The 27792-nt window shown below is 44.6% G+C and overlaps 1 protein-coding gene and 1 pseudogene across 2 annotated transcripts; both read left to right on the plus strand.

The window, feature by feature from the left end:
- Positions 1–2134: 2134 nt before the first annotated feature.
- Positions 2135–27170, plus strand: LOC310797022 (polyamine-transporting ATPase 13A3-like). The gene is made up of 32 exons (XM_083659297.1): positions 2135–2194; positions 6306–6479; positions 6980–7159; positions 7479–7549; positions 7758–7841; positions 8804–8873; positions 9244–9378; positions 9634–9706; positions 10035–10166; positions 11154–11321; positions 11440–11597; positions 11771–11959; positions 12117–12178; positions 12339–12489; positions 12832–12954; positions 13108–13125; positions 13225–13375; positions 13607–13727; positions 14080–14204; positions 14332–14498; positions 18361–18480; positions 19255–19334; positions 19475–19517; positions 20302–20411; positions 20914–21010; positions 22320–22392; positions 22577–22754; positions 23635–23813; positions 24383–24471; positions 25128–25208; positions 25517–25612; positions 26790–27170. Exons 1-32 carry the CDS (start codon positions 2144–2146, stop codon positions 26970–26972), a joined length of 3732 nt encoding a protein of 1243 aa, XP_083515423.1. The 5' UTR covers positions 2135–2143; the 3' UTR covers positions 26973–27170.
- LOC310797029 (guanine nucleotide-exchange factor SEC12 pseudogene) lies at positions 15629–16798 on the plus strand (annotated as a pseudogene). Its single transcript has one exon. The product of its transcript is annotated as a guanine nucleotide-exchange factor SEC12 pseudogene (transcript).
- Positions 27171–27792: the final 622 nt, after the last annotated feature.

Below are 27792 nucleotides of genomic sequence, written 5' to 3' on the forward strand. Positions count from 1 at the left end.
TTTCTTGTTTGGGAAGGAGCGCTTTGGACTACTGTTTGTTTGAGGTGCTCTTTAGATGGAGGGATTCGCCTATGGGCGTGCTCTGTACTTAGGGGGCATGCTCTGTACTTGGGGGGGCGTGCTCTGTACTGGCCCCGGCTGGAGCTGGATAATTTTGCATTTTTAAACCTGCCAGAAGGGTAAAAGTTTCCGGGTTGAAAAGCAGAGGACTCTGCTCTGCTCTGCTCTGCTGCAGCAAGGTTTCCAGTCCCTGCTCATCTACTTTTACTGCTCAGATTAGATTAGACTCCTGGCCAATTGACAGACCCCCCCCCCCCCCTCCCCAATAAAGTGTCCTCTAATGACCTCACATCCTGTTTTCCACACTTCCTTCTCATGGTGGTGAATGGAGCAGTTTGGGACGGTCTGGTCTACAGGAGCGCAGCGTGGATTTTGCTCCGCGACGCACACAGTCAATATTGTATACGCGCGTTTTCCAGTGACATGTGAGGTCTGTTTGTCTGCTGTGGGACCAGACCAGGCTGCCGGGGAAAGCCTTTCAGCAACTGTTTACACATCTAATTATGCATCGGGTTACTTGTTGGTAGAACGGGGCATTGGTAAGTTGACTATTTCATTTGTAATATGCACGTTACATTTATTTATAATTATTTACACAGTAATTTGACATTTCTGCATGTGCGACGGGCAGGTAAAGGCGCCGGTAAAGGCGCCGCTTCACAATTCAACAGCACTGACATAATTTGTGGCGTTTTTCGTGTTTGATTACTGGGGAAACTGGATGTAGCCGAATTACAATGGCCAGCATTATTAAAGTGTCTCAAAGAATCTAACGGTTTCTCACATTTCGCCCACACAGCGTGTTGGTGGTACTGGAGCAATGCTGCTATACTAGCCTAATATATGTCTTGAAATACCAATATAACTGTATCCAGATATCTACCAAACTGTCACATTACCATTATTTCTGGTCACGGATGTTATTAAACTGTATTACCGGTATATAGTCTCTAGAGAAGACTGTAGTTTCAGCGACTACACCCAGACAATTTGAAATGTATTGAGCATTGCTTTAGGCAAGCATGTTTGGGCCAAAGGTTCCCATGCGTTGTAATAAAGTAATATCTAACTATGTCACGTTTAGAGTGACATTAATTGCAATCTATTACACAACTTGATGGCCATACGTTCTGTTAGTACACACATATAACATGACTCCTGCAAACATGCTGCTGGGTAACAGGGATGACAGGTTAGGTAGTTAGTATGTCAAGCCTTAGTATGTTGGTGAGGCTTTTTGTTTTGGCTGGCAAAGATGATGAGACAGATTGGTGTGTGTGCTTGCAACACATTTACAAATACCAAACCAAAGTGCACGGGTAGAAAGTAGGAACTACTTTACACGGCTCAAGGCTTATTTTTACATATTTGTTTGTAGAAGTGAGAGCAGTGAATGAGATCTGTCATTTACAGAGAAACAGTCTCTCTGGGTTTAACTTCCCCATAATTGGTACTAGCTTTGTTGATATGATGGAAAATAAACTATCATTCAAACATTTGCTGATTATAAGCCATCAATTTTTTTGCAGCAATCATGAGGAATCTATAGGAATCAGCTTTTGTGGGGACAATTTTGGAACATGCACCAAACTAGTCCAGACTAGTTCTCTAACTCTGCTTGAGTTAAATCCACCTGAATTAACAGCAACACAGTAATCAAGTGTTAGAAGAACAGTATTTTATAACATTTCACTCTCCTCTGCTGAAGTGACTGGAGAAATGTGGGTCAACTAGCCAAGAATGATCAGGTGTTGTTGACTTGAGGTGTCATGAAGGTCCCCGGTTTCTCATGCAATGCAGCATTGGCATTAGAAGTCCCTCCAGTGAGGGAATCCCACCTAAGTGAGAGAGAGAAGTAAAGGCATCACTGATTGCCTTTCTTATTTGGACTTATTGCTCTAGATGCCCCACTTCTTTGGTATTATTGACTGAATTCAAAGTTGCAACATCTTTATTGACCATCTTTATTGGCTGGAGACTTCCTTGTGTGATAAGGAAACTTCAGCAAATAAAACACGCTGGAAATCTGGTGAATCAAGTGTTTTTTTCTCTTCCTCTATGTAGGCACTGCACTTTTGACAGGATGAAGACGAGAGAGGTGAAGATCATCAACCAGGGCCTGGAGGATGAGATGGTAAATCTCATTTCAGTTCTACTACTTATCTATCTTGCATTGACTTCTCCCACAGGGCTTTATTTTTATTTTTATAGGTGAGTATATATTATCAGTGTCCTTTGCATCTTCTTAAAACTTAAAATGGAAATTGGTGAGTGGGGGGGGGGGGGGGGGGGGGTGTTTGCAAAAAATGGAGTGTTTGCAGTGTTGGAGAGTAGACTTACTAGTTTAGCTACATTTTGCAGTAGCTTGCTGTTAGTTCAACTACATGATTCATATTTGCATTTTCTTCTTCATCCGGTCTCCATTTCTCCAAACTGGGACCGCGGTTGGGTCCAGGTTGAAGGGTCCAGATGAAAAATACAGAAATTCTTCTTTAAACTACTGAAACTACAAACAATTTGGGGCCATACAAGGAAAGGATTTTTTTTAAAACATTACTGTAAATTGAACCCCCTTTGACCAGCCCCGCCCCGCTTTTTCCTTCATCCTCCTGACCGCTGTGAACTAAGGCATGCCCAGGCAAAGCCTCCACCACCTTTGTGTAGTGTGCATGTGCAAAAGGGTGGGCGTTGCTCAGTGCTCTCACACATCATCATGGATGAATCTCAGCCTGAGGAACAGTCATCATGGCCATACTACATACTAGCTCCACCGACAAAACCTACGCGTTTACTTGCGAGCTGATGCAAGCCGAGAGTAAATATACTCTACTGCAAAGACCATGGCACATTATGGCGTGTAGTTTGAACTACTTCTAGTTTGAACTACAGCAAAATCTGTATACTGTAGTTCAATTACTTCTAGGGGTGTCACGATACCCTCAGTTCACGATACGATACACGATATTGGGTTCACGATAACGATACGATACATTTATTAATTTTTTACAAAACTTGAATAATGAAAATATATGACTGGAAAAATAGTCTTATTTGAAAAAAAAAAAGGAAAACAAATGCTGTTGTTGGAAATTGTTATAATAACTAGAAAACAACATGGAAGATGAGGCTTATCTTGCAATATAATGTGTCACACTGTCACAAACTAAACGTTTGTTGCATGGTAGGCCTAAAAGAAAAATAAACTATACAATCTATAGGCTATCTTAAATAACTTATGCAGGCAACGAGCTGTGTATTGTGTAGGCTAGTACTATCTTCATATTTAATTGTCATCCTCTTAACTCATTGAGTGCCAATGACGACTATAGTCGTCAATTCAAATAGTAACGTAGAGTGCCAATGACGACTAAAGTCGTCAATTGCGTTTTTTGACGGTGGGACGTGGATCAAAGCCTGATACATCTCCTGTAAAAATATGGGAGCTATTGAAGGTGTATAACCTATTTTACGGACCCATTAGGTGGCGACAGTGCTCTCCAGATTAGAGAAAGTTGAGGAAAAACAGCAGAAAAAGCTGTGATGAAAGAGAAACCGATGCATGAGCCAGAGCGGCACAGATTGCTCTGGCTGGAGCTAACGTTAGCTGCGAACAGCAGCCAATCCGCTCCCACAACTGAGCCCCTCTGTCTCTGCTGCATAGTTTCTCCACACGATTAGCCGCCAGAAAAGAAAACCAAAGCCAAACCATTCTCATGAGAATGGTTTGGCTTTTCGGTGTCGCGCTGGGAGCCGGCGCACAAGGCGGAGCGCTCCGAAAATAGACTCTGGGTGCAGGCACTTTGAAACGCGCAGCAGAAAGCCTAGAATCGGACGCAGCTTCATCCCAGCTCACAACCGAAACCCCAGAAACGCAGACGAACTCAGCGAGCCCGATCCAGACTCCCCCGATGAGCAGCCGCCATCCGAACGTGGATCCGCAGGCAGCAGAGCCTGCCATAGCAGGCAGCAGAGACTCGCCTGACACACGCAGCAGAGCGAGCAGAGCCACCAGAGACACTCCCACGGAGGAGGAGTTTGGAGTTGAGGGGGGTGGGGGTGCTGTTTATTGAAGGAAATTACTGTTCAGATGTTTCAGGTCAGAAAATATTAGCTTCAGAGTCAGTGATTTGCTTGAAATGCTTCATTTCACAAAAGGCTCATTATCTCAGCTTCTAGATGGAAACGTCTGTTTTTGGTGAAATCAACCTATCTTCTCCGGCTGATAACTAAAGAACGGAAAATGATATCAATAAACATTTTTTTGCTGATGATAGAAGAGAGTCTCATCGTTATTTGGGCATGTTCGGTGTTTACATAGTAATATCACACAATATTCTGTGGGCCTCGAGAAATCACTGAAAACGCTCTGAAACTCTGGCACTGGGAGCATCCGTTTTCCAAAAGTGGCTGGCACTCAATGAGTTAAGAGGATGATTCCTCTTCAATGAATTCTCTGACTGCAATGTATGTTGAGCGTTGCGCAGCGTTAATTGACGATTGAAATGTATCAAGTTAACGTTACTCGTACAATTAGACATGGTAATCGTAACGTACAATTAGAAATTGTTTCGGGAGTACAGAGCTGCATCGCCTAATGACAGATAGCCTATTATGCGCACATTAGACGCATTCAGAGCTAGATTAATTTGTAGGCTATAGTATTAAGGTAAAGTCCCAACGATTGTCACACACCTGAGTGCGAAATTTGTTCTCCGCACTTGACCCATCCCCTGGGGGAGCGGTGAGCAGCAGCAGTGCCACGCTCGGGAATCATTTGGTGATCTAACCCCCCAATTCCAACCCTTTGATGCTGAGTGCCAAGCAGGGAGGCAATGGCTACAATGCTGTCATCCACTGAAACACGCGGTCCGCATGGGGATAACTGCATGGGGAAACGTGAATAAGTGTTGCGCAAACTTCGCCAGCAATGCATTAGTCTATAAATAGCGCATTTAATCTTGTCGGTTATTTAATGAGCGTCGGTTTAGTCCCCATTTCAAGCAAAGCAATGAAAAAGATATAGAGAGAATACAGATCAGTGCCGGCTCATCAGTGCAGCATGTTCAGAGGTTCTTTTTCTCGGGATATAGTTTTTCATCTCCACGATATCGTCACGTTTTGATATCGCGAAATTTCGTGGGACTTTGATATCGCGAAATTTCGTGGGACGAAATATCGTAACATCCCTAATTACTTCCAATGTGAAGTAATCGGTAGCTTGCCAAAGCTATGCTTTCAAAGTAGCTTCCCCAACACTGTGTTTATGTGTGTTTTACAATTGATTCTCAGTAGGTCAGCTGGATACCAGAGTAATAAGTAAGTTTTGATCTGTACTGTTATCAGTTACTGCAGGCGGAACTTATTAATTTGAATATTATACTGCCTCCATATGTACTGCTAAACAAATTCAAGCATAGTTTCAACATAAAGTGAAACAGTTTCCATAGCATCTTCACCCGATCTAAAATCTTTATTTTGTGATGATCCATCATCCTTTATTGGAGCTGGAGGCTTTCCTTCTTGAAGAAAGGTCTATTATCTCTACACACAGGATGCATCAAGACAGCATCCAAAGCCTGGAGCTGTTTTATTGCACCCTTGATTTTCATATACTCGGGATCTCGCGCTCGATTCCTAGGCTCGCCCGCTATGCGGCCTCGCCCGGCCTCACCCGTCCTGCAGCTCGCTGAGCTGCCCCTGCAGCTCACCAAGCCTTGCCGGCAACTCGGCTGCTGTGTGGCCATTGAGACCAGCATCACTGATGATGTCATCAGTGGGATTTATGACATCACTGATGATGTCATCCGTGGGATTTATGACATCACTGATGATGTCACAGTGGGATTTATGACATCGCTGATGCTGTCACAGTGGGATTCATGACATCACTGGGATTTATGACATCACTGAGTATGTCACAGTGGGATTTATGACATCACGGATGTTGTCACAGTGGGATTCATGACATCACTGGGATTTATGACATCACTGAGGATGTCACAGTGGGATTTATGACATCACTGATGCTGTCACAGTGGGATTCATGACATCACTGGGATTTATGACATCACTGAGGATGTCACAGTGGGATTTATGACATCACAGTGGGAGAGAGAAACAAACAGAGCCCCAGCTCCCATTTATATACTGATGATGATGATGATGATGATGATGATTGCTATATTGCCAGGTGTTCCGGCACCAAAACAAACCACACCACACTCTGTCTGTGCTGTGTCCTGCAGGAGGTGTGGGGTTATCGACCCTGTGTGTGGAAGATGATCTTGGTGGGCGTAGGTGCGTTTTGCTCCGGCGGGCTGCTGCTGCTGCTGCTCTACTGGCTGCCTGAGTGGGCTGTCAAGGGCACCTGCACACACACCTCGCTCAGAGACGCGCACACACTGCTGCTCAGGTCCACGGTAAGTCAAAGTCACTGGCTCTGACTGGAACAAACCTCCCTCATGTTTCTCCTTTAATACAATAGCGGTCAGCAAATAAGCTAGCTTTCAAACTGTTCTCTAGCAACACAATTCCATGAAAACAGTCTATATTTTGTTTTGGTATTGTTATGTTATTTTGTTGCTTTCATTTTATTTATTTATTTATTTATTTATTTATTTATTTATTTATTTATTTATTTATTTATTTATTTATTTATTTATTTATTTATGTTTTATTTTGCATTTATTTAATTATTTTGCCCTTGGAGACTGGACCAACTCATAAATGAACTTTGAACTTATCATTTCTATACAGAAGTTTAAGGGCCAGTTCAGGTATTTTGAAGCAAACTGTGCAGCTGTGCACAAACAGATCATCGTGCCACTTGTTGTTCTTTGGCACATTACAACACAAATGACAAGTTCAGTTACAGCCTAAGAACAATGTAATCTCACTAGTTGTTTTATTGTTATGGCAGGATGAGTTCAAGCAGTGGTTTCGGGCCAAGGTGCACGTGATGCTGGCTCCGGCGAAGAGGCCCTTTGATAGTTTGGATCTGCGAACCGCAGCTCAGCTGCCGAACGGAGACGGGGAACACGCCCGTGCTGCCTCACAGGAGGAGCATCACGGGGTGTTTGCTGATATCCAGCCTGTTCAGGTACCTCAGGAAAAGTGTCTTTTCTTTCCCATCATTTGCTGCCCATCAGCTGAATCTAAATGTTCTATGGTAAATGACTGATCTGTTGAAGTAGTTAATACTAGGGAAGGTTTTAGATGCATGCATTTTCATTTAGGTAGGTTGGTTAATAGTGGAGCAGGGATTTGAAAAGAAAATGTGAGTCTGTGTCTAAGCTGTTATTCACTAAACACTCCCCCTTCTCTCTCTCTCTCTCTCTCTCTCTCTCTCTCTCTCTCTCTCTCTCTCTCTCTCTCTCTCTCTCTCTCTCTCTATCTTTATCTCTCTCTCCCTCTTTTAGATCCACTACTTCACCCACCACAGCACTAAATACTACTGGAACGATGTGATACACAACTTTGAACTGTTTAAGTAAGAGCCCCACTGAAACAATCAGTCATCAGAAATCATTGCTGTTGTTTTGAATGTTTTTTTGTTGACTGTTTCGTTGTTGTTTGTGATTTTCTATCACTGTGATGAGAATGCGTATTAGTCCTACAGTACTCAGAAAAGCGCTATATAAGTCCTATCTATTATTATTATTATGTGTCTGCAATATGAGCGTGTGTTGCTTCTCTAGAGGCTTAGAGGATGTAAAGGTGAGCTGTGCTGGTGTCCACTCTGACCACGGCTGTGGACTCAGCAAACTGCTGCAGGACTACAGGTATGCACACGCCAGCTTTTCCCCCACATTTTGATGATAGAGACACTGCATCAAATAGGCCACGCCCACATCACGGGGAAAATCACTCCGTTCACTCCCATTCACCAGCGTCATTTTCCTTGAATTAAACATAGCTAAAAGCTGTTGTGTGGTGGGCTGCGCAGACAACAAATGTAAAAAATTAAATTTTTTTTGTACTCCCGAGCAAAACAAGGAAGCCATTGAGCATTCGCGAGAAAAAAATGTGGATTTAGCTGTCAAGGAAGTAAGTTGGATGTTCATCTTCCATATATATGATCTTTGTGTGCAACTATGAGACATAGGAGAACGCCAGCGCGTCTGATGCCATCTGTCTGATGTTACACCAGCGTTATTTTCATTAATTTAAACATGCCTAAAAGCTCATGTCATAGTATTTCACTTCAGGCCACTGTGTGGGATCGTTTATCCAGCGTTGTTTGGGCAATGAAAAGGGACACTGCTCCAGGCCAACTGAGTTCATTTTCTCGATGTACCTTTCCCTCTCCATTGGAGGAAGTGTACTGAAATAATCTTTTGACATCATCTAAAAAGAAAACTGTCCAAATCCCTGTAAAACCCCGCAAAACTATTTCTATCTGATGAGCATTCCTCCGTTCGCCCCGGTTAGCCGTGGTTTGTTTTGCTAGCTGCAGTCGTCAGGCAGTGCTTCCTTGTATTTTCCCCCGTCTTGGGCGTGGCTTCTGAATGATGACGCGTTTTGCAGTGTCTCTATTGCATTCCCTCGTTGACTTGCACATATACACACTCATGCACAGGGCGTCTCAAAACTATATTGGGTTACATGTGTTTCTCAACATGTAGAACTCTTTGGCTTATGAAACGACGAAGCTTATGAAGCGACGATAGGCTTAGCTTTATGTGATACATCCATCCACCATAAATGATCAACTTATCGATTGCTCCAACTTGTTTTTCAACAGGAGGTTGTTTTTTGAGGAGAATGAGATCGCCGTGAGAGTGCCTTCTTTATTCATACTCCTTATAAAAGAGGTGAGTTTAGATTTCTGAATCCTTTTAGAAGTATACATGACACTGCATGTCAATGACTGGGTGAGGAAAGTAATGTCGGTGAACTTAGAGGCGACAAGACCCATTGGCCGGCCAAAGAGGACCTGGCAGATGACCGCGTTGGCTGACATGAGAGCGCTCAGCATCGACCAAGAGATGGCCATGGACCGTCCCCGGTGGAGGAAAGCTATAGCGAGGATTCAGTCCAACCCAGCCGAGCCTGGAAAGAGGACTCTAAACAGATGATGATGATGATGGTGATGATTAGCAGTATAAATTGACAGCAAATCCTGACCAATAAGATTACAATCATCAACCCCCCCCCCCTCTCTCTCTCTCTCTCTCCCATCAGGTTTTGAATCCTTTCTACATCTTCCAGCTCTTCAGTGTTATTCTGTGGACTGTTGAGAATTACTACTACTATGCTACAGCCATAGTTTTCATGTCCGTCATATCAATAGCCACCTCACTGTATACCATTAAGAAGGTGAGTCACATCTGATCCCAGACAATTCCAAAACGGAACTAAACTATAATTTAAACTCATTGTGTAGATATGTCGCGCAACGTTTTGACCTGATTCAGCACCAGTCAGGCCATCTTATAATTTAGCAGCTTTTTGTGTGTATCTTTTCTGCCAGGAAAATTTGTACAGGCCATCTAGCCTTTAGGTGTGTCCAGTTGTGTGTGCGTTTCCATAAATATCTTTTCATTATTTGATCCATTATCTCTCTCATTCCAGCAATATGTGATGCTGCATGACATGGTGGCAACCCACAGTGTAGTCCGCGTTTCAGTGTGCAGAGGAAATAAAGGTGCGTTTTTACTTCCTGGTCTTTATGGTAGCCTGCGAATCATCATTCATGGAAGAGGCATGTGATTTATATTGTCCCGCTCTTGCTGTTGTTGTAGTAGTATATTAAGTACTTTAAAAGCTAAATAAGAACATGTGACTGTTAATCCATCAGTATTCCCCCATCTTTTCCTCAATATACAGCAAGACATGACTCAACGACTTACGATAAAAGTAGCTACGTTGTATCCGATTATTGACCGCTGATAACATCCTCATGATGGCCTGCATTGCAGTGCATCTGATATCATTTTCAGTGTCCTATGTCTTCATCTGTCTCTCAATCACAGAGGTTGCACAAGCCATGTCAACAGAGCTCGTCCCCGGTGATGTAATCATCATTCCAGCCAACGGAACCATCATGCCCTGCGACGCTGCTCTCATCCAGGGAACCTGCATAGTAAACGAGAGCATGTTGACAGGTACTGTGTCTCCACTCCGCCTCCTTATAGCTCCGCCTCCTATGCCAAAAAGTGGTAGAATTGACTGCTATTCTGTCAAGAACTGTGCTGCTGAGTTTTATACATTTGCCTTTTTTTACAGTCTACTAAAAATATTACTGGAATTAGAATTAGCAACTAACTACTGGTGGCCTAAAGGTTAGAGAAGCGAGCTTGTGACTGGAAGGTCGTCGGTTCAATCCCCGGGATCGGCAGGATAAATCTGGGTGGGGGAAAGTGAAAAGGCAGCGCTTGCCCCTCCCTCATTACCCCCACTGAGGTGCCCTTGAGCAAGGCCCTTAACCCCAACCGCTCCAGTGGAGCTGATCAGTGGCCAGCAGATGAGACTGTGGTTGTACTGGTCAGCTTCCAGGTATATCTGTCAAGTTTTACATTCTTGGTAATTTTCATGATATTTTAAGCCCTAAATACTGTATGAATTCAGACTCCTTTCTGGGAACTGCCATCTTTATATATAAAGATTTAGTATGTGGGCGATGTTTGTTTGTTTCAAGTTCTGTGTCCGGCCACAGGTATGTTGTTTACGGGCTGAAACTTTCAGGGGGTGTAAAGGGCACCAGTGCGGGTGACCTGACAGAGCCAGATTTTTTAATTAGGCTAATTAGCTAATGATGTGATGTCATCGGTGATGATGTCAAAAGTGATGTCATAAGGGCGCACGCACACACACACACACACAGAGATGATGTCATCAGTGATATCATAATTGGGCACACACACACACACACAAGGAGGCATTGTGACATCACTGATGATAACATTTAGTGAGCCACACTATAGGTCAGGTGGGGCCACGCAGCAGCCGAGCTATGGGCGAGGCCGTCCAGCGGCCTAGTTCTTTAAATTGCCTTTATTTACATATGCACACAACACTCCCTAGCTACTGATAGATATTTGGTGACTATTTGAGACCCAGTCTTACAATATTTGTTGTGCGATCATGCTCAGGAGAGAGTGTGCCTGTTACCAAGACCAGTCTGCCCAGCTCAGGCGAGGAGGGGGGCAGGAGCTACAGCACAGACGAGCACAAGAGATACACCCTGTTCTGTGGGACCCACGTCATCCAAACCCGCTTCTACACCGGGGAGCTGGTCAAGGCTGTGGTGGTCAGGACAGGTGAGACAAGAGTCAAAATGATGGATTTCTCCACCTACTGTACTGGTCTTCTGATGGCTGGAACAGAAGGTTTAAATCTCCAAACGCAGACGTCATCATTAATGACCCCTTCCCTCAGGCTTCAATACGGAGAAGGGGCAGCTGGTGCGCTCCATCCTCTACCCCAAACCCACCGACTTCAAGTTGTACCGTGACGCCTACCTCTTCCTCCTGTGCCTGGTGGGCGTGGCAGCGATCGGCTTCATCTACACCATTGTCCTCAGTATCATGTACAAGGTATCACTGCTCCTATAGAGTGGATATAACCATGGATTATGGGAACTTAAAGGAGATGGGGTCGGATTTCTCAGAGAGCTTAGTCTACTTCAGCCTACAGAAAACCTATAACGCTGATCTCCTACTTTCTGTCACATGTCAGTTGTTGACAGTTCCTCCTCTTCGCCTTCCAGGTTCCAGCTAAGACCATCATCATTGAGTCTCTGGACATCATCACCATCACCGTCCCCCCGGCCTTACCGGCAGCCATGACGGCTGGTATTGTCTATGCCCAGCGGCGTCTGAAGCGCGTCGGCATCTTCTGCATCAGCCCCCAGAGGATCAACATGTGCGGTCAGCTCAACCTGGTCTGCTTTGACAAGGTAGTTCAACCCCATGGCTGCTCTCTTTTGATTTGAAGTGATTTTCTTTCTTCTTTTTAAGAATTCGGGAAATGCACAGATCATGAAAGGAGAATGTTGAAGCATCGGAGTTGGTAGCTTAGTCACCGCTATTACTGTGTCTGGTTTCCCCCCACAGACTGGCACTCTCACAGAGGATGGCTTGGACCTGTGGGGCGTTCGGAGAGTTGAAGATGGCAGGTAGGACAATGCTTTGTGATTGAGAGGAGTTGGACCTTTTATGACAAATCTTTCAAGGTTTTTTTGCAGTTTTATTTTTTGTGTGCTTTTTTTTGCTTTACTATGGTTTTAGAGCAATTGCTCCTTGCATGCCGTGTCAGATCCTCCCTCTCCATTCCAGCTTTTCTCCCCCAGAGGCTGAGGCAGCTAAAGACAGTCTGGTTAACACTGCGTTTGTCGCCTGCATGGCCACCTGCCACTCCCTGACCAAGATAGAGGGCGAGCTCTCCGGAGACCCTCTGGACCTCAAGATGTTCAACGCCACAGGCTGGGTAAGCAACAGTTTAGTAGCCTTAGCACCCAGCATGCTTGCTTGCATTCCTCCTTTGCCAGCCTGGATACATGAATTATCCTCTGCCAAACTTGCTGACATGACTGAAACGGTCACACTCTGGTACCATGGATACACTTCACTGGCTCTCCAAAGCTGTCAGTTAATGCCTGCACTATTTAACAGGGAGCAGGGAGGTAGAAGAGTCTAAGCAACAGACTCATTTTCTGTTACACCATACCTAGCAAATATACCAAGTATATATGGTTGACACGATCAAATATTTACAGTTACTGTATATAAACATATTTATATCATATGTACTGCTGTCATGTTTGTGTAGATCCTAGAGGAGCCCACAGAGGAAGAGACTGCCCTCCACAATCCCATCATGCCCACAGTGGTGCGACCACCAAAACAGGTCCAACCTGAGGCCAACCAGAACACCACACTAACCCAGACCATGGTACAGTGGCTTGCTATAACTCTCCAAGTCAATACTGTGTGATCAACACATTTCTTAATGCCTATATGACTACATTATTCTTAGAAGCTATACTTTAGATAGGTGCCTGCCTCCTAAAAAGCTTTGTAATTAAAATATTCAAACTTTTCCCAGGAGCTGTCTGAGCTGCCAGTGAGTAGTCTTTTTAAACAAAACTTTTGCTTTTCACGAGGAGCTCATAATTCCTAAATTCAAACCTGCTGTATGCCTCATGTGACTCTATGTCCTCAGCCTCATGAGATCGGCATCGTGCGTCAGTTCCCCTTCTCCTCAGACCTGCAGAGGATGAGTGTGGTGGTCAGGAGGTTAGGGGAGAAACACATGGACGCCTACCTCAAGGGGGCGCCAGAGGTCGTGGCCAGACTCTGCAAAGAGGACACAGGTCTGGCATTTTCATAAATACTGTGAAGCTTTGGATGGATATTTCCTCTATGAATTACACCAAATTAAAAAGATTAAATTAAGCAAGACAATGACTATTTGCATTCATTCTGAACAACAGCTGTGTTTTGGCACAGCGTCTCCATTGCCTGCATAAAGAATACATAGAGAGATTAGATCACTAACTTACAGTTGACATTGCTCTTTTCTGTCTGTGTCTGACTCTCTCCAGTCCCAGATAGTTTCACTGAGACTCTGGAAGTGTACACCAGGCAGGGCTTTAGGGTTATTGCTCTGGCACACCGACAGCTAGAGTCCAAACTCTCCTGGCACAAAGTCCAGAGCCTCAGCAGGTACGCCGCCCACCACAGATAGCATAGCACCGCACACAGACGTTTTGATGATAAAATAAACAGCTATTACCTCTGTACCTTGGGTCTATTTTGTTGTTTGGTCGTGTATTTGTCTTAGTCCCACAGATAACCGGCCAAGTGTAGACAAGAGATACTTAAGATACTTCCAGCAGCTACAATGGAGTTTTATAACAATATTTTTCAGCTGTTAAAACTCACCGTTTTGTTCAACAACCATACAGGGATAAGTCCATGGTAGAAGAGGCACCCACTGACAGTTAGCCTCAGTAGACCAGAATGAAATGCAGCCACAACATGATACATATATATTTATATTCTCTCTTCCTCCCAGGGATCTGATCGAGACCAACCTGGAGTTCCTCGGCCTGATCATCATGCAGAACAAACTGAAAGAGGAAACTGCTGGCGTTTTACATGATTTACGACAAGCTAACATCCGCACTTTGATGGTTACAGGTAACACTAGTAACTGTTTCCACTTCTTTCATGCGTTTTCAATATGCTACATTGTCACTGTTGTGGATTGATACAAATGTGTATCCAGTATAGTAGAGACAGTAAACCCTCCTTTCTCATGTGTTAGGTGACAACATGTTGACGGCTATATCAGTGGCTAGAGACTGTGGCATGATCCGCTCACATGAGAGGGTCATTATAGCAGATGCCTCGCCTCCAAAAGACTTCCAGCCCGCCAGCATCACATGGCATTATACTGAAAACCATGTCGAGAACACCAGCAAGGACAATCAGGTAATCAGCCTATCACGTGGCACTATACTGAAAACCATGTCCACAACACCACATGGACAATCAGGTAATCAGCCTATCACGTGGCACTATACTGAAAACCATGTTCACAACACCAGCAAGGACAATCAAGTAATCAGCCTATCACGTGGCATTATACTGAAAACCATGTCCACAACACCAGCAAGGACAATGAGAAGAAGAAGAAGAAGAAGAACTGGACGGACAAACCCGTCGGTGCACGTGGCACCCACCGGTGCACGGTGGCGCAGTGGTAGGGCTGTCGCATCACAGCTAGAAGGTCCTGGGTTCGATTCGCGCCTGGGACGCTGAGGATGTGTCCCCCCCATGTCTTCAGTGCCCATGCCCAGGTGGGCTATCTCATCAAAAGGGCCTTTCTGTGTGGAGTTTGCATGTTCTCCCCATGCTGCCCTGGGGTGGGCAACTTGAGAGCGGTGTGTGTGTGTGACATCACATCACTCATGACATCAGTGATGACATCCTCACTCAGTGATGTCACTCGAGCAATTGTCAGTGATGACCTGGCCACTGCGTGATGTATGTGTCACTGATGATGTCATGATGTGGCAGGTCATATTTATTCTACATTCACACTTGAGCAATTTTTTTGTCACCAGTGATGTCACTCGAGCAATTGTGATGTCATCGTTGATGATGTTATCAGTGATGTCATTGGTGTGACATCACACGTGACGTGCATAAATCACGGATGAAGTCGCAATGACAATGTCTAGTGAATGCTGTGAACCATTGAACTGATGATGTCACTTAATATGCATATGACTCCATTGTAAGGTGGCGCTCCTCTTGAGGCGAGAGGAGGGCATCTGTATGGGCTAGGATAGAGAATCCATAGACATTGTGACATCATCAGTGATGTCATAAATCACTGATGATATCAGACATTGTGACATCATCAGTGATGTCATTATCACTGATGATGTCAGACATTGTGACATCATCAGTGATGTCATAAATCCTTCCCTGCTGAGCTTATTGGACGACTCTTGCTCAAAGCCCAGCCATTAAAGCCTCTGCGGCAACATTGACCACTGTGTCCGAATGTCAGACCCTGCTGACGTGTAGGAAGTGGCTGTCAAATACTGTTGTGAATGGGGAAGCGGAAGGTGCCAAATCTCTACAGAGCACCCTTTCCCCTGTACACAATCAAGGTGGACGCTAAAACAGGGTTGGTGATCACCGCAGGTGGAGGAGGGGCTTCCAAAACAGGCATAAAGAATGCAGTGCACTTCCTGCGTTTACAGTTGGTTGGAGAGCACCAGTACAGCGCCACCCTGCTGCATTCTCATGACACTGACCTGCGCCCCACGATGAACCTAGCCATAGGTGACGGTGTCATTGCTGCAGGGCAGGATGGCACCTGCTGCCTGATGCGCTTCACCCAGAGCCAGCAAATAGATGGGTGCAAAGCTCAGATCTCTGTGGACGGCCTGGGTGAAGTGCAATCAGACCTCAACCCCCAGGACCCGCTCCAGAAGGTCATTAGGTTCAGCGCCGACTTCAGCCTCCTCCTGACAGGAGGCACGGACGGGCACATCCGAGTTTGGGAGTACCCGTCCCTGGTGAAGAAGTTTGACTTCAAAGCGCATGAAAGGGAGGTTGAAGACTTGGATATGAGTCCAGGGAACAAGCACCTTGTGACCGTCGGCCGGGACTTTGTCTGCAGCGTATGGAGCGGCAACCAGCTGGCTACATGTATGAGTCTTAACTGGCGTGACACCATGCCTCAGATTGCTGACAAGGCGTACCGCTATATAGCTTGCAGGTTTGGAAAGGTAGAAGACCAAAAAGACGCCCTGAGGCTTTACACTGTCCAGATCCCCCATAAACGAGAGCGAAAAGCACCCCCTTGCTACCTCACCAAGTGGGACGGCAAGAGCTTCCTTCCTCTGCTCACGGCTTCTTGTGGCAATGAGGTCATCTCCAATCTGGCTCTCAGCGACTCTGGAACGTTTCTCGGCCTCGGAACTGTGACCGGATCTGTAGCCATCTACAAGGCTTTCTCACTACAGAAGCTGTACTACATGCAGGAGTCCCATGGCATCGTCGTGACAGATCTCGCCTTCCTGCCCGAAACGATGAAAGGCAAAAGCATCAAAGGGAACAACGAAGCGGTCATGTTAAGCGTAGGCCTGGACAACTTGTGTCAGGTACACGCCTTGCGCAAGCGAAGATTCTTTCCTGTCTGGCTGGTGCTGTTCTCCTGCTGCCTCGTGGTGGTGGGAGTCATCGTCCTGCACTTCTTCCCAGGCTTCATCTAAAACATGGGAAGGTTTTACAGCGGCGAGAGACAGAGACTCTGGACAGATCTTGTAACCAGTGGTTCTCAAAGTGGGGTCCGGGAACCCCCAGGGGTTCCGGGGGTTCCCAGCAAAAAGGGGGTTGCCCCAAAAAGGGGGATATTATCAGATGGGTGACCCAGCTGGGTCATTATCAAATAGGGGGTCCATTGTACTGGACCATAATGCCCCAGCCGACCCTGTGAAGCATCTCCACCATTGACTCTAAATTGCTTTTATGCCGCCCTAATGTTGCCTCTGACTCAGGACTGTTCCTCTAAGTCTAAACCCACAGGAAACACACCGTGAAAGACTGAGATTTTATTGGCTTTGATCTCTATCAATCATCACTGTGTATCTTAATGGAAAATATATGAGTGTAAAAAAAAATATATATAATGTGTCTGATTTTTGTTTGTGGACACAGACACTTGATCAGCTATTCTCTCTGGGGGGGATATAACTTTGATCTGGTGCTCACCATTTTTTGCACTAGTGGGCAACAAAGACCATACAGCTTTCTAGTGCTCTGCTGGCATTGCCTGTGAAGATAAAATATTCTACTCACTTTAGTGTGTGTATGTCACAAAATCTATTGGTCTTGGCACATTCTATTTTTGCATACAAAAAATAGAGCTACACATTGGAAGAAAAAAATGTAAGCGTTATGAACAAATATTCTAATGTCCAAACTTCTGTGGTGTTTTATAGCAGTTGGCATCCTTTATGTTGCATTACCACCGCCTTCTGGATTTATCCATCCACTGTTTCCCTACATTCTCGAATGTCCAAACTATGCAGTACGTACAGCCCTACTGATCTCACTGATGACATCACAATAGACATTGTGACATCAGTGATGTCATAAATCAATGATGATGCCCTACTCATAGACATTGTGACATCATCAGTGGTCATAGCCCAGCCAATAAACCCTGAACCTATTGCCACAGGTTCAGGGTTTATTAGCTATGTCATATAGAGCATTGACGAACCCCAAGCCACTGAGTCCATATAGACTCCATGTCTTGTTTTTTTAGCTAACCCTCAGAGGCTTTAAGGGCACAATCACACCTACAGTTTTATTTTTGTCCGAAGCAGTTTACGTTCACACTGATCAGGGCTTGTAAAGAAAAGTACCCTAAGGGAGCGGTTCCTTGAACCTTTTCCAACTCAGAAAATCTCACTTGAAAATCTCAAAAGATTTCGTGGCCCACCTCCGACCCCATAAAAACTAATATTATATACACACACACTACACACACACGCTAAGCTAAGCTATTATTCCAGAACTCCGGTAGGCCTACGTGTATCCATACCCATTTATGAATAACCCAAATACTGTATGAACCAGTCAATTAGAGCATGGAAAGGTGTATACAAAGAGTAAAAGGGAAACTCGCTTTTGTCGGTTCAAAGTCTGCATGACTTCTGACCAAGGTTGCTGCTTGTCGTTGCTCCCATAGAGCGCAGTGCTAACGTTTTCTGTTGTGATAATAACAACTGATCCATCCTTTCTCCCTCGTGCCTCCACTCTCCTGCAGGCGGTGGAGATGGAGCTGGGGGAGGTGGGGTATGATCAGCAGGACCAGAGCTACCACTTTGCCCTGAGTGGGAAGGCCTTCGCTGTCGTCACTGAGCACTTCCCCCAGCTGCTCCTAAAGGTGAGAGGTTATCCTCAGACATGCAAACATCTGGGGTTTTTGTTTCTTTTTATGGAGGTCAAGTGTGTGTATGCGTGCGCGCGTGTGTGTTCATGCCAATTGGGAAAAATTCACAAGGAGTGGATGACATCACAATGGAGTGGATGATGTCACACTGACTGACATCGCATATCTGGTCACAGCTATTGCGAATTCACGCTTGTTTAATGCTACCCTTGAAATATATTTTTTTATATTTTTTGTATAATTTGCCTCTGTATTGGGAAATGAGTGCGTACAAAGATATAGTAGATAAAAAAATTCACTCATAACTTTTTGTATAGTTTTACGCTATATTTGCAATAATAATGTATGTTTGTCACAAAATCACAGCACACCTGAACTTGCCAGGCACACCATTTGGGAACCACTGCAATATAGTCTGCTGCTCAAGGCTTTCATACACAGATAGACCTTTGTGGATTTCCCACCTATCATCAGTAGCTTACATTGTTACAATTATGGTGGTAAGTTTACTTGATAGAAACCATTTGGGCTGTAAAACAACTTAAACAACATTTAGTATGATATACATTCAGATTAGTATTTACTCATGGTTTATTTTCTTGAAAAACTGTGTCCGATACAAATTACTTTAATGACTTGATATTATGGGTAAGGTAGGTAAAGTCTATTTTACATATTAGCAGGTTGAGTTTAGGTAGGTTTCTCCTGACTTCATGACGGCCAGATGTTGTGAATGTGATCGTGTCTCTCCACATGGGGGCGCTGCAGCTCGTGCTGAGAGCCACTGTGTTTGCCCGCATGGCTCCAGACCAGAAGACTCAGCTGGTGGAGGTCCTGCAGAGTGTTGAGTGAGTCTCATTTATTTTATTGCTTCAGTATAAATCTGTTTATGCGCACCAGTTCATGTCCATGCTCTTGACATTATATAATATATATATAGCAGCACAATCTGTGACCAGTTTCCACATGTTTTCTTTTTACTTTTCAGCTACACTGTTGGGATGTGTGGGGATGGTGCTAATGACTGTGGAGTAAGTATGAATTCGCTTTTTTGCTGCGGCCAGCAAGGCCAACAGCTCTATAAGTCACTCTGTTAGCTGCAGCCAGCAAGGCCAACAGCTCTATAAGTCACTCTGTTAGCTGCAGCCAGCAAGGCCAACAGCTCTATAAGTCACTCTGTTAGCTGCAGCCAGCAAGGCCAACAGCTCTATGAGTCACTCTGTTGGTTGGTTGGTCGGTCGGTTGGTCGGTCGGTCCACAAAAAGTTCACCACACTTTGTGCCCTCTAAAGTGTGTTTGTGCCAATTGTTTAATATGCACGTACAGCACAATTCATTTCATCAATACATTTCTTGCAACACATTTCTTGCAATATTTTGTTAGTAATGTTCTCTCTCTCTCTCTCTCTCTCTCTCTCTCGGGTGCAGTTCTTATTATCCAACACAGCAGACTTTTTCAGACTTAGTCTTCTAAACAGGTCAACTTTCATATAAATGATACTCACTAGTGTTAGTCAAACAGTTCCTGATTGTAGCAATGCAAGTTTGTACTTGAGGCCAAATAGACAACCTTCCCCCCCCCCCAACACACACACACACACACACACACACACACACACACACACACACACACTTTTGTAATCTAATTTACAGGGCAATATCTGATTGTATCCCAGAATTCAGCTGTAACACTTAAGACTACTTGTGTACTTCTTAATGCAATTCAGTTTTGTCATTGCAATGGGTGTCTGGGTATCTAGAGTGATACTGTTACAGCACAGAGATGTACAGTAATGAGGTTGTTTCTCTCTCTCAGGCTCTAAAGCGAGCTCACAGTGGGATCTCTCTGTCTGAGCTGGAGGCCTCTGTCGCCTCGCCCTTCACCTCCACAACCCCAAACATCTCCTGCGTCCCCAACCTCATCAGGTGTGTCAGTGCAGCACAATACATCATAACAGCCGGAGAGTCTCACGAGAATCATGGCATTTCTGGAATATGGTGCTAATTTTGAGAAGTGTATTCATGTCAGGGAATTTGGTAAATTCTCTGGGGAAGTGAGGGAATATATTGTAAAATGGGTCACTTTACAGGATGTATTTTACAGCTTGTTTCACACATTCATTGCATTAAATTATGTATCATTAAATTAAATTTAGGTTCTCAGTTGTTTTTATACATGATTACTTCTACCCAGCAAGCCCAGCTATAGTGGTAAATCAGTTACCCCTTACAAAGTTTGTTGAGCTGCAAAAATAAAGGAATAACATTTTTAGGTTATGGAAAATCGTGGAAAAAGTCGTGGGAGTTTTACATCAAGGTTATAGTGGGAGCCGTGGAGTTATAGCAGCAGCAGATGTTTTCCTAGAAAGCTTTGTGCAGTCTGGTTGTTTCTGACTTCCTAGTCTGAATAACAACTGTTGGTCCGCAGGGAGGGTCGAGCTGCTCTCATCACTTCCTTCTGCGTGTTCAAGTTCATGGCTCTCTACAGCATCATCCAGTACCTCAGCGTCACCCTGCTCTACTCTGTAAGTGCACCGGCCTTTCTCCTGCTTAGACCTCTCCCCCTGTTAGCTTCCACTTTTTCTTTAGCATGGGACAAGGGAAAATGTCTGGTTTCATATTGTACTATTTGAGTAACTGTGAATAAGTTAGCTGGATTGCGGAAATGTGGGAAAACCCTGGAAAAACAGTGGGGGTTGTCCGTACACAGGCTCTGAAACCAAGCGAGTAAAGCTGGAAACATGCTACAACGTCAGCCGCGTTGCTATGGGCACCTAGACCCAGAGCAATTTAGAGAGAGAGTGGCGTCAGCGGAGGACCAAAATGCATGACTCATTAGCCAATGAACAGCCAGGAAGGGGCCTCGCGCTACTTTTGAATGCTAAAATAAAGCTGATAATGTACAATTTGATTAAAAAAAAAAAACTTTCAAAGTACCGGTACAACACAAACTGTCCATTTTGCTGCAACTCGACAGTGCTGCTTAATCCAGGACCTTACTTCCTGGAACTCTTGAGAGTAAAAAACTGGTCCATTGGCGACTCTTCTATATACACGGCTCTGCCTAGACCTACAGTATATACTCAGAACGTCAGCTTGACCAGTCGGTCGCAGGAGAGTCCAAAATAAGTAAATTGTGTGATTTCACTAGGATTTCAATGACTAGAAGTTAGCCCAACGAGAGAATGTAGTGCATATACTTGGTCACAGCTTTCACTCTCTCCTGTTATCTGCCCATCTACATTATATAAATATATTATACTTGCGCTTTTGACGTCAGCTGCGTCGAGTCACATTTTCGGGCAGCTGCATGCCAGCTGCATGCCAGCTGCGCCAGCAGGCTCGCCAGCCGCGGCGTAGCCCTCGGCGCACACAGTACGGCTAGGGCTTTGACGCTGTGGCAGCTTAACTGCTGCCGCAAGCTCCACCACATGCCACATGTCTCCGCAGTGTGGCACACAAGTGGCACTGAAGGCTATCCCTGTGAAATTAATCAATTTAATGCAATTCAAAATACTTTATTAGTCCCTCGAGGGGCAATTTGAGGATCGAAGTCTTTTGTGCGGTTGGGCTCAAGTAGGCATAAAGTCACTCTCACATTATCACAAAAGGAAGACGTTGAAAGATGCAGACACGACAGAAAATGAGATAAAACAACAGCCTGTTTGCTCCTGCATGCCAGATGCCACTTGTCCTGACACGACCTGTGTATCTATAGATTTAGAGAGGGATGCTTTGACATGTGTATCTATAGATGCTTTGGGGTTCCATCCTCTGCCACTGTATGAATTTTAATTCAATGTGGATTCATCTTAATCTCTGTTGCTGCCGTAGATCCTCAGCAACTTGGGAGATTTCCAGTTCCTCTTCATCGACATCGCCATCATTCTCATCATCGCATTTACAAGTGAGTAGCATGGAGACCTTGACCGAAGAATGGCTTTAACTGATGTTTGAGTTCAGCATTTCTTTCAACTTTCGGATGGACCTCCTATACCTAAAGTGTAATTCAGTGTTATAACAGATTTGTGACACTATATATAATAACACGTATGCAAAGCCTTTGATGGACTGTTTGTTTGTGTCTGTAGTGAGTCTGAACCCGGCGTGGAAGCAGCTGGTGTGGCGCCGGCCCCCGTCCAGTCTGATCTCCGGCCCGCTGCTCTTCTCGGTTCTGACCCAGATCCTCACCTGCTTGGTCTTCCAGGTCCTGACGTTCCTCTTAGTGAAACGGCAGAGCTGGTATGAGACGTGGACGCCTCTCTCAGAGTGAGTAGATGTGTCACTACTGACCGGCAACGTTTTGACACATTCGAATGCCTTGGTTACATTCTTTGTAGCGACAAAAACAAAAGGAATACAAAGAGAAAAAAGATCCATTGTATAAGCGAATGAGCACGTTTTAAATGAAAACTCAAAATGTGTTTTTAATGAAGGCGTCACACATTACCTTCTTACCGGAAAATAGCAAAATTCTATACACACAATTTAAATGGGTGACATATTTTTATGAAAAATGTAGCAATAATTATTTTTGCCAGTCAAATGTATTCTTGGCAGGTAATTATCACCCCAAGGCATTCTTTCAGACACTGATCTTACCAGTCAATACTGCAGACTTTTCAGCTGCACTGAGAAACAATAACTTTACCTGACACTGCCAGATGGTTTGTTACACAAAACCTTACAGTATGGGAGCACGTCTTTGGAAAGTGCTCCGAAAAGGGCAGGCGCTTTCAAAAATATCTGGGAGGTGATTGGATGAACCATCTGTCTATCACCGTCTATCACAGGGCTCGCTTCTTGTTGTCGTCACACCTAAGTCCCGCCCGTAGCTGCATCTGGATGCTGATTGGTCCGGCCGACTGCTTGGACGGAGTTAAACCAATTAGCTTGGAGCGCGACGAGATGGAGTTCTCACACAATCGTGATCTCGCGAATCCAGCTGCCTCCAAAGGCTAGAGAAACGAGGGAGAGATGAACGATAGTTACAATTGAAGTGTTGTTTTTGTACAGCTAGCTTCAAGTGATTTAGATTCTTTCTACTTTTCTATTGCTGTTGGTGAGTCGTGCTTTATGAAAGGAAAACTTTTCAAAGATTGCAGTAAGTCTCTCTCCACTCATCCCTCTCCTCTCGTCTCTCCGGCAGCGCCTGCAACGTCTCCAGTCTGTCCCATAGCCTCAACGTGACGACGTCCCCCCAGGACCACAAAAACATCAAGAACTATGAGAACACCAGCCTCTTCTACGTCTCCTCCTTTCAGTACCTGGCTGTGGCCATCATCTTCTCCAAGGGGAAGCCCTTCAGACAGCCCAGCTACAAGAACTGTAAGTCTCACTTTGGCTGTCCAAACACAAGCTGCATGCTTGTCTGAGTTATGTGTGTGGAGAGAGACTAGAGCCAGCAAAGACCCTGTTTTAATGTTAGGTATTTGAAAGCATAGAACTGATCAGTCTTAAAATATATATATATATATACTGTATATATATACATGTATATGCTGAAAAAACGAATTCAAATGTTTTATTTGTAAGACACAAATTAAAAATGGAATGCAGTGGCTTGAAATTGAATGTGGTTATTATTGAATTGTTGAATTGAAACCTTTATCTATAATTTCAAATTTGGTTTTCCAAATTCATTTTCCTGAGGCACACATCCACGTCACTCACTAGGGACTTTAAATTCCCTGAGCGACGACTGGAAGGGCTTTTCACCTCCTCCAAATTCATTGTTTTAATTCCAGCGGTTCAAATTGAGCATGGTGGTCACATTCACATTCACTGGCACTAAACTCTTTCTGTAGATGCGTTACGATGTGCTTGGCATTTGAAAGATTGACTACATTATAACCAAATTCCACTCAATTTCTTCTTTCCTTCTTTTATTTCACCAGGGCCGTTCATGCTGGCCTGCATCAGCCTGTATGCCTTCCTCCTCCTCATCCTGCTGTATCCTGTCCCGGCCATTGACCGCTTCCTGGAGGTAAAGCCACCCTGACTTGTTTCCTTGCAGAGCGGATGATACTGTTGCACAGGCAGGGCGTCCGGGTAGTGTGGCGGTAGATTGCCTGCCTACCGACATGAGGGTCGCAGGTTCGAGCCCCCGTGTTACCTCCGGTTTGGTCGGACGTCCATACAGGCACAATTGGCCGTGTCTGCAGGTGGGAAGCCGGATTAAGGGTACGTGTCCTGGTCGCTGCACTAGTGCCTCCTCTGGTCGGTCGGGGCGCCTGTTCGGGGGGGGGAAGGGCGCTGCGGGGAATCGCATGATCCTCCCACGCGCTACGTCTTGCCGGTAAAACTCCTCGCTGTCAGGTGAAAAGAAGCGGCTGGTGACTGCACGTGTATCGGAAGAAGCATGTGCTAGTCTCTACAACTCTCCCCAGATCGGCAGAGGGGGTGGAGCAACGACCGGGGCACCCTAACAGAGAATTGGCCAAGTACAATTGGGGGGAAAACTGAGGAAAACCCAGAAAATCTTGGTTAAAAAAAGATATTGTTGTTGCACACGTTACTTAGATATAAAAAAAGATGCTGTGAGTGTAGATGTTTGGGTGGATCTATCAGAAAGTCATTGCATGATGTGATGGTAGCCATGTGTGTGTTCAATCCTCATCTCGCTGCTCTACCTCCCCTCAGATTGTGTGTGTTCCCCATGACTGGCGCATTACACTGCTCATCATTGTCATAGTGAATGCGGCTGTGTCTGTCATGCTGGAGGTACGCTTGCGGCACATCACAGTCACACTATACAAGTTCTCTCTGACTACTCAGTCCTTTCACACAATGGAACCCAAACTGTGTCATTTGCATTTAACTTGATTCTTCCAACCGAATCAGTACACAGTGGCAAATCACCGCCTTAATGAATCAAAACAATGAATCACTGTTCAAACATCCATGTTATTGCCGCCGGTGTTGTTTTTGTTTTCCGGTGTCTGTGGCTTTATAACCCAATCCTCATCCTCCCCGTTATTTATGATCCGCTGCCATCTTGTTTCTCGATTTCCCACCGAAATCTGCCGTAGACGTTGGTCCTTGACGTCATCTTGTGGAGACTAGTGTTCAGAGACAATCAGGGGGTAAATCAGACCACGGCGTCCCCCTCTGCCGACGCACCTCAGGTTGGAAAGCCTTTCACTATAGTCTGTTTTTGTTTTCATCTGTTGCCACTTTTTCTAAATTCATGTAGGGCTGGGCAATATATCGATATGAGACTAGATATCGTCTTAGATTTTGGATATTGTAATATCGTGATATGGCGATAAGTGTTCTCTTTTCCTGGTTTTAAAGGCTGGATTTCAGTAAAGTGATATAATCTTCTGAATTTACCAGACTGTTCTAGCGGTTCTATTATTTGCCTTTACCCACTTAGTCATTATGTCCACATTATTACTCAGAAATGTTGTCAAGTACAGTCTGGTTTTATTAAAAGTGCTTGCAACATGTGGCTTTGACTTACACTTACAACTGAACACTTAGCCCACTTCATAGAAAATACAGATATATATATTGTGTATCGCCATTCAGCCTAAAAATACCAAGATATGATTCCCCCCCCCCCTCCTCTAAATCGCCCAGCCCTAGATTGATGGATATTTTCTTCTCTAATCTCATTCCACAAATAATGCAGAATAGCTTTTCTACTTCTCTTGCTTCCTTGCTGGATATTTTTCTCTGATGATTTGTTTCATGTCATGTCTGTAAATAATGTTTTGGTTTTATTATTTCTCATATTTCTCCATTGTCTGTCAGTAATATTGAATGTTAAAAAACCAGGGAACCTCAAATGTCATCTATAAGTAACAAAATGTCCAAAAACATATTCACCAGACTTTCATTCTACTACATTTCATTGGATTATCTGGGTTGAAAATCCATTCTAGCAATTCTGGGTAATCTATGATGAGCATGGATCCCAACTGATCAATCCATCAGCAATCTCGCCAGGAATTTGATTGCAAGATCACTTTTTTAATGAACAGATCCTCACAGATATTGCAAATTGCTTGCAATTAACGAGTCACTATACTGTACCTTTACCATACAACTTGTCTCATTCTTGAAAAAATAATCATCATGATTTAAAAAAGAAATCTATTTTCAACGACCACATCATCATTGTCCCTTTTCTCAGAAAAGAAAATTCTGCAAAGTGGCTTGCAATAAAAAAAATAAAAGTTTTCGGTCACAGTTATTACAGAAAGACTTGAATTCCCGAAGAAACGGATTCATTTTTAGAATGCTGGCTCACTCGACTAACGTTACTCTCTGTAATATTTATACCGCATGTGTTCCCAGATGGCCAATGACTGTTGGGGCCCAGCCTTCCTGTCCTGGCTGTTCTGTCGAAAAAATAAGGTCCCAAGGGGGCGCTACAGGCACCTGGCCCTGGAGCTGCAGGAGGACCCCGCCTGGCCCCCCAAACCCTCCACTGTCACCTACGCCAGCACGCCTCCGTCCCACCTCCCTGGCCCCATGTGACACCTGTCCAAACGAGGCCATTCTAGGACTTCACAGAACCACTAAACCCCGCACAGTGTTTTTTAACCCAACACCCTTGAATTAGCTCGAGCCGAACCCGGAGACTCAACTAAGCAAATGACTGTTTTAGGATCTAGGTGCCAGATGCCAGGAGGACCTTCACCCAGCCAGGACCACATGCGAGAGTTGATCGACATTGGGAACCTTTCATCATATATCACTGTACTCAGTTGTTCATGCATTTTATGAACAGTTGGGCTTGATTCACCTGCTCCAAAAGGACAAACACCCAGCACTTGGATCCTAATGGTTTTGTCACAACACTACTGAGAGACTGGATGTCTTGTAACAACACTGGCCTCTGCCGTCAGTTGTATTCAAGAAACTGCAGCTACTCCTTACTTTCAAGTACGTCACTGTCGTAGATTCAGTCTTTTCACTCTTGGACCATTCAACATGTACAGTATACGAAGCGCTTACAGTTTTTGCTATCTGAGCCGATGTTAGAGTACATTATCACATTATCATGCCTGATATTATCAGACCTGGAACTACTTGAGGTGAAATTTATTTTCACCGTCAACCTCAAAAGTGAAACACACATCCCATCCGAGATCAGATAGATCAAAGGGCTCCACGTGTTTTGTTTTGATGTATGCAGAATGTATCTGGCTGTTTGGCCCAGGGTTTGAAAGCCATTTAAGGACAATTACAAGCCTAACAGTTCTGGATGACTCAACTTACTGGTGCGTGAGAAGACAGTCTTCACTAACCGTTGCTGCTGCTAAAAATAATGTTGTTGCAAATGTTGTTGCCTTTT

This window comes from Poromitra crassiceps (genome assembly GCF_964638095.1).
Source record: "Poromitra crassiceps genome assembly, chromosome: 23".
Lineage (NCBI taxonomy): Eukaryota > Metazoa > Chordata > Actinopteri > Beryciformes > Melamphaidae > Poromitra > Poromitra crassiceps.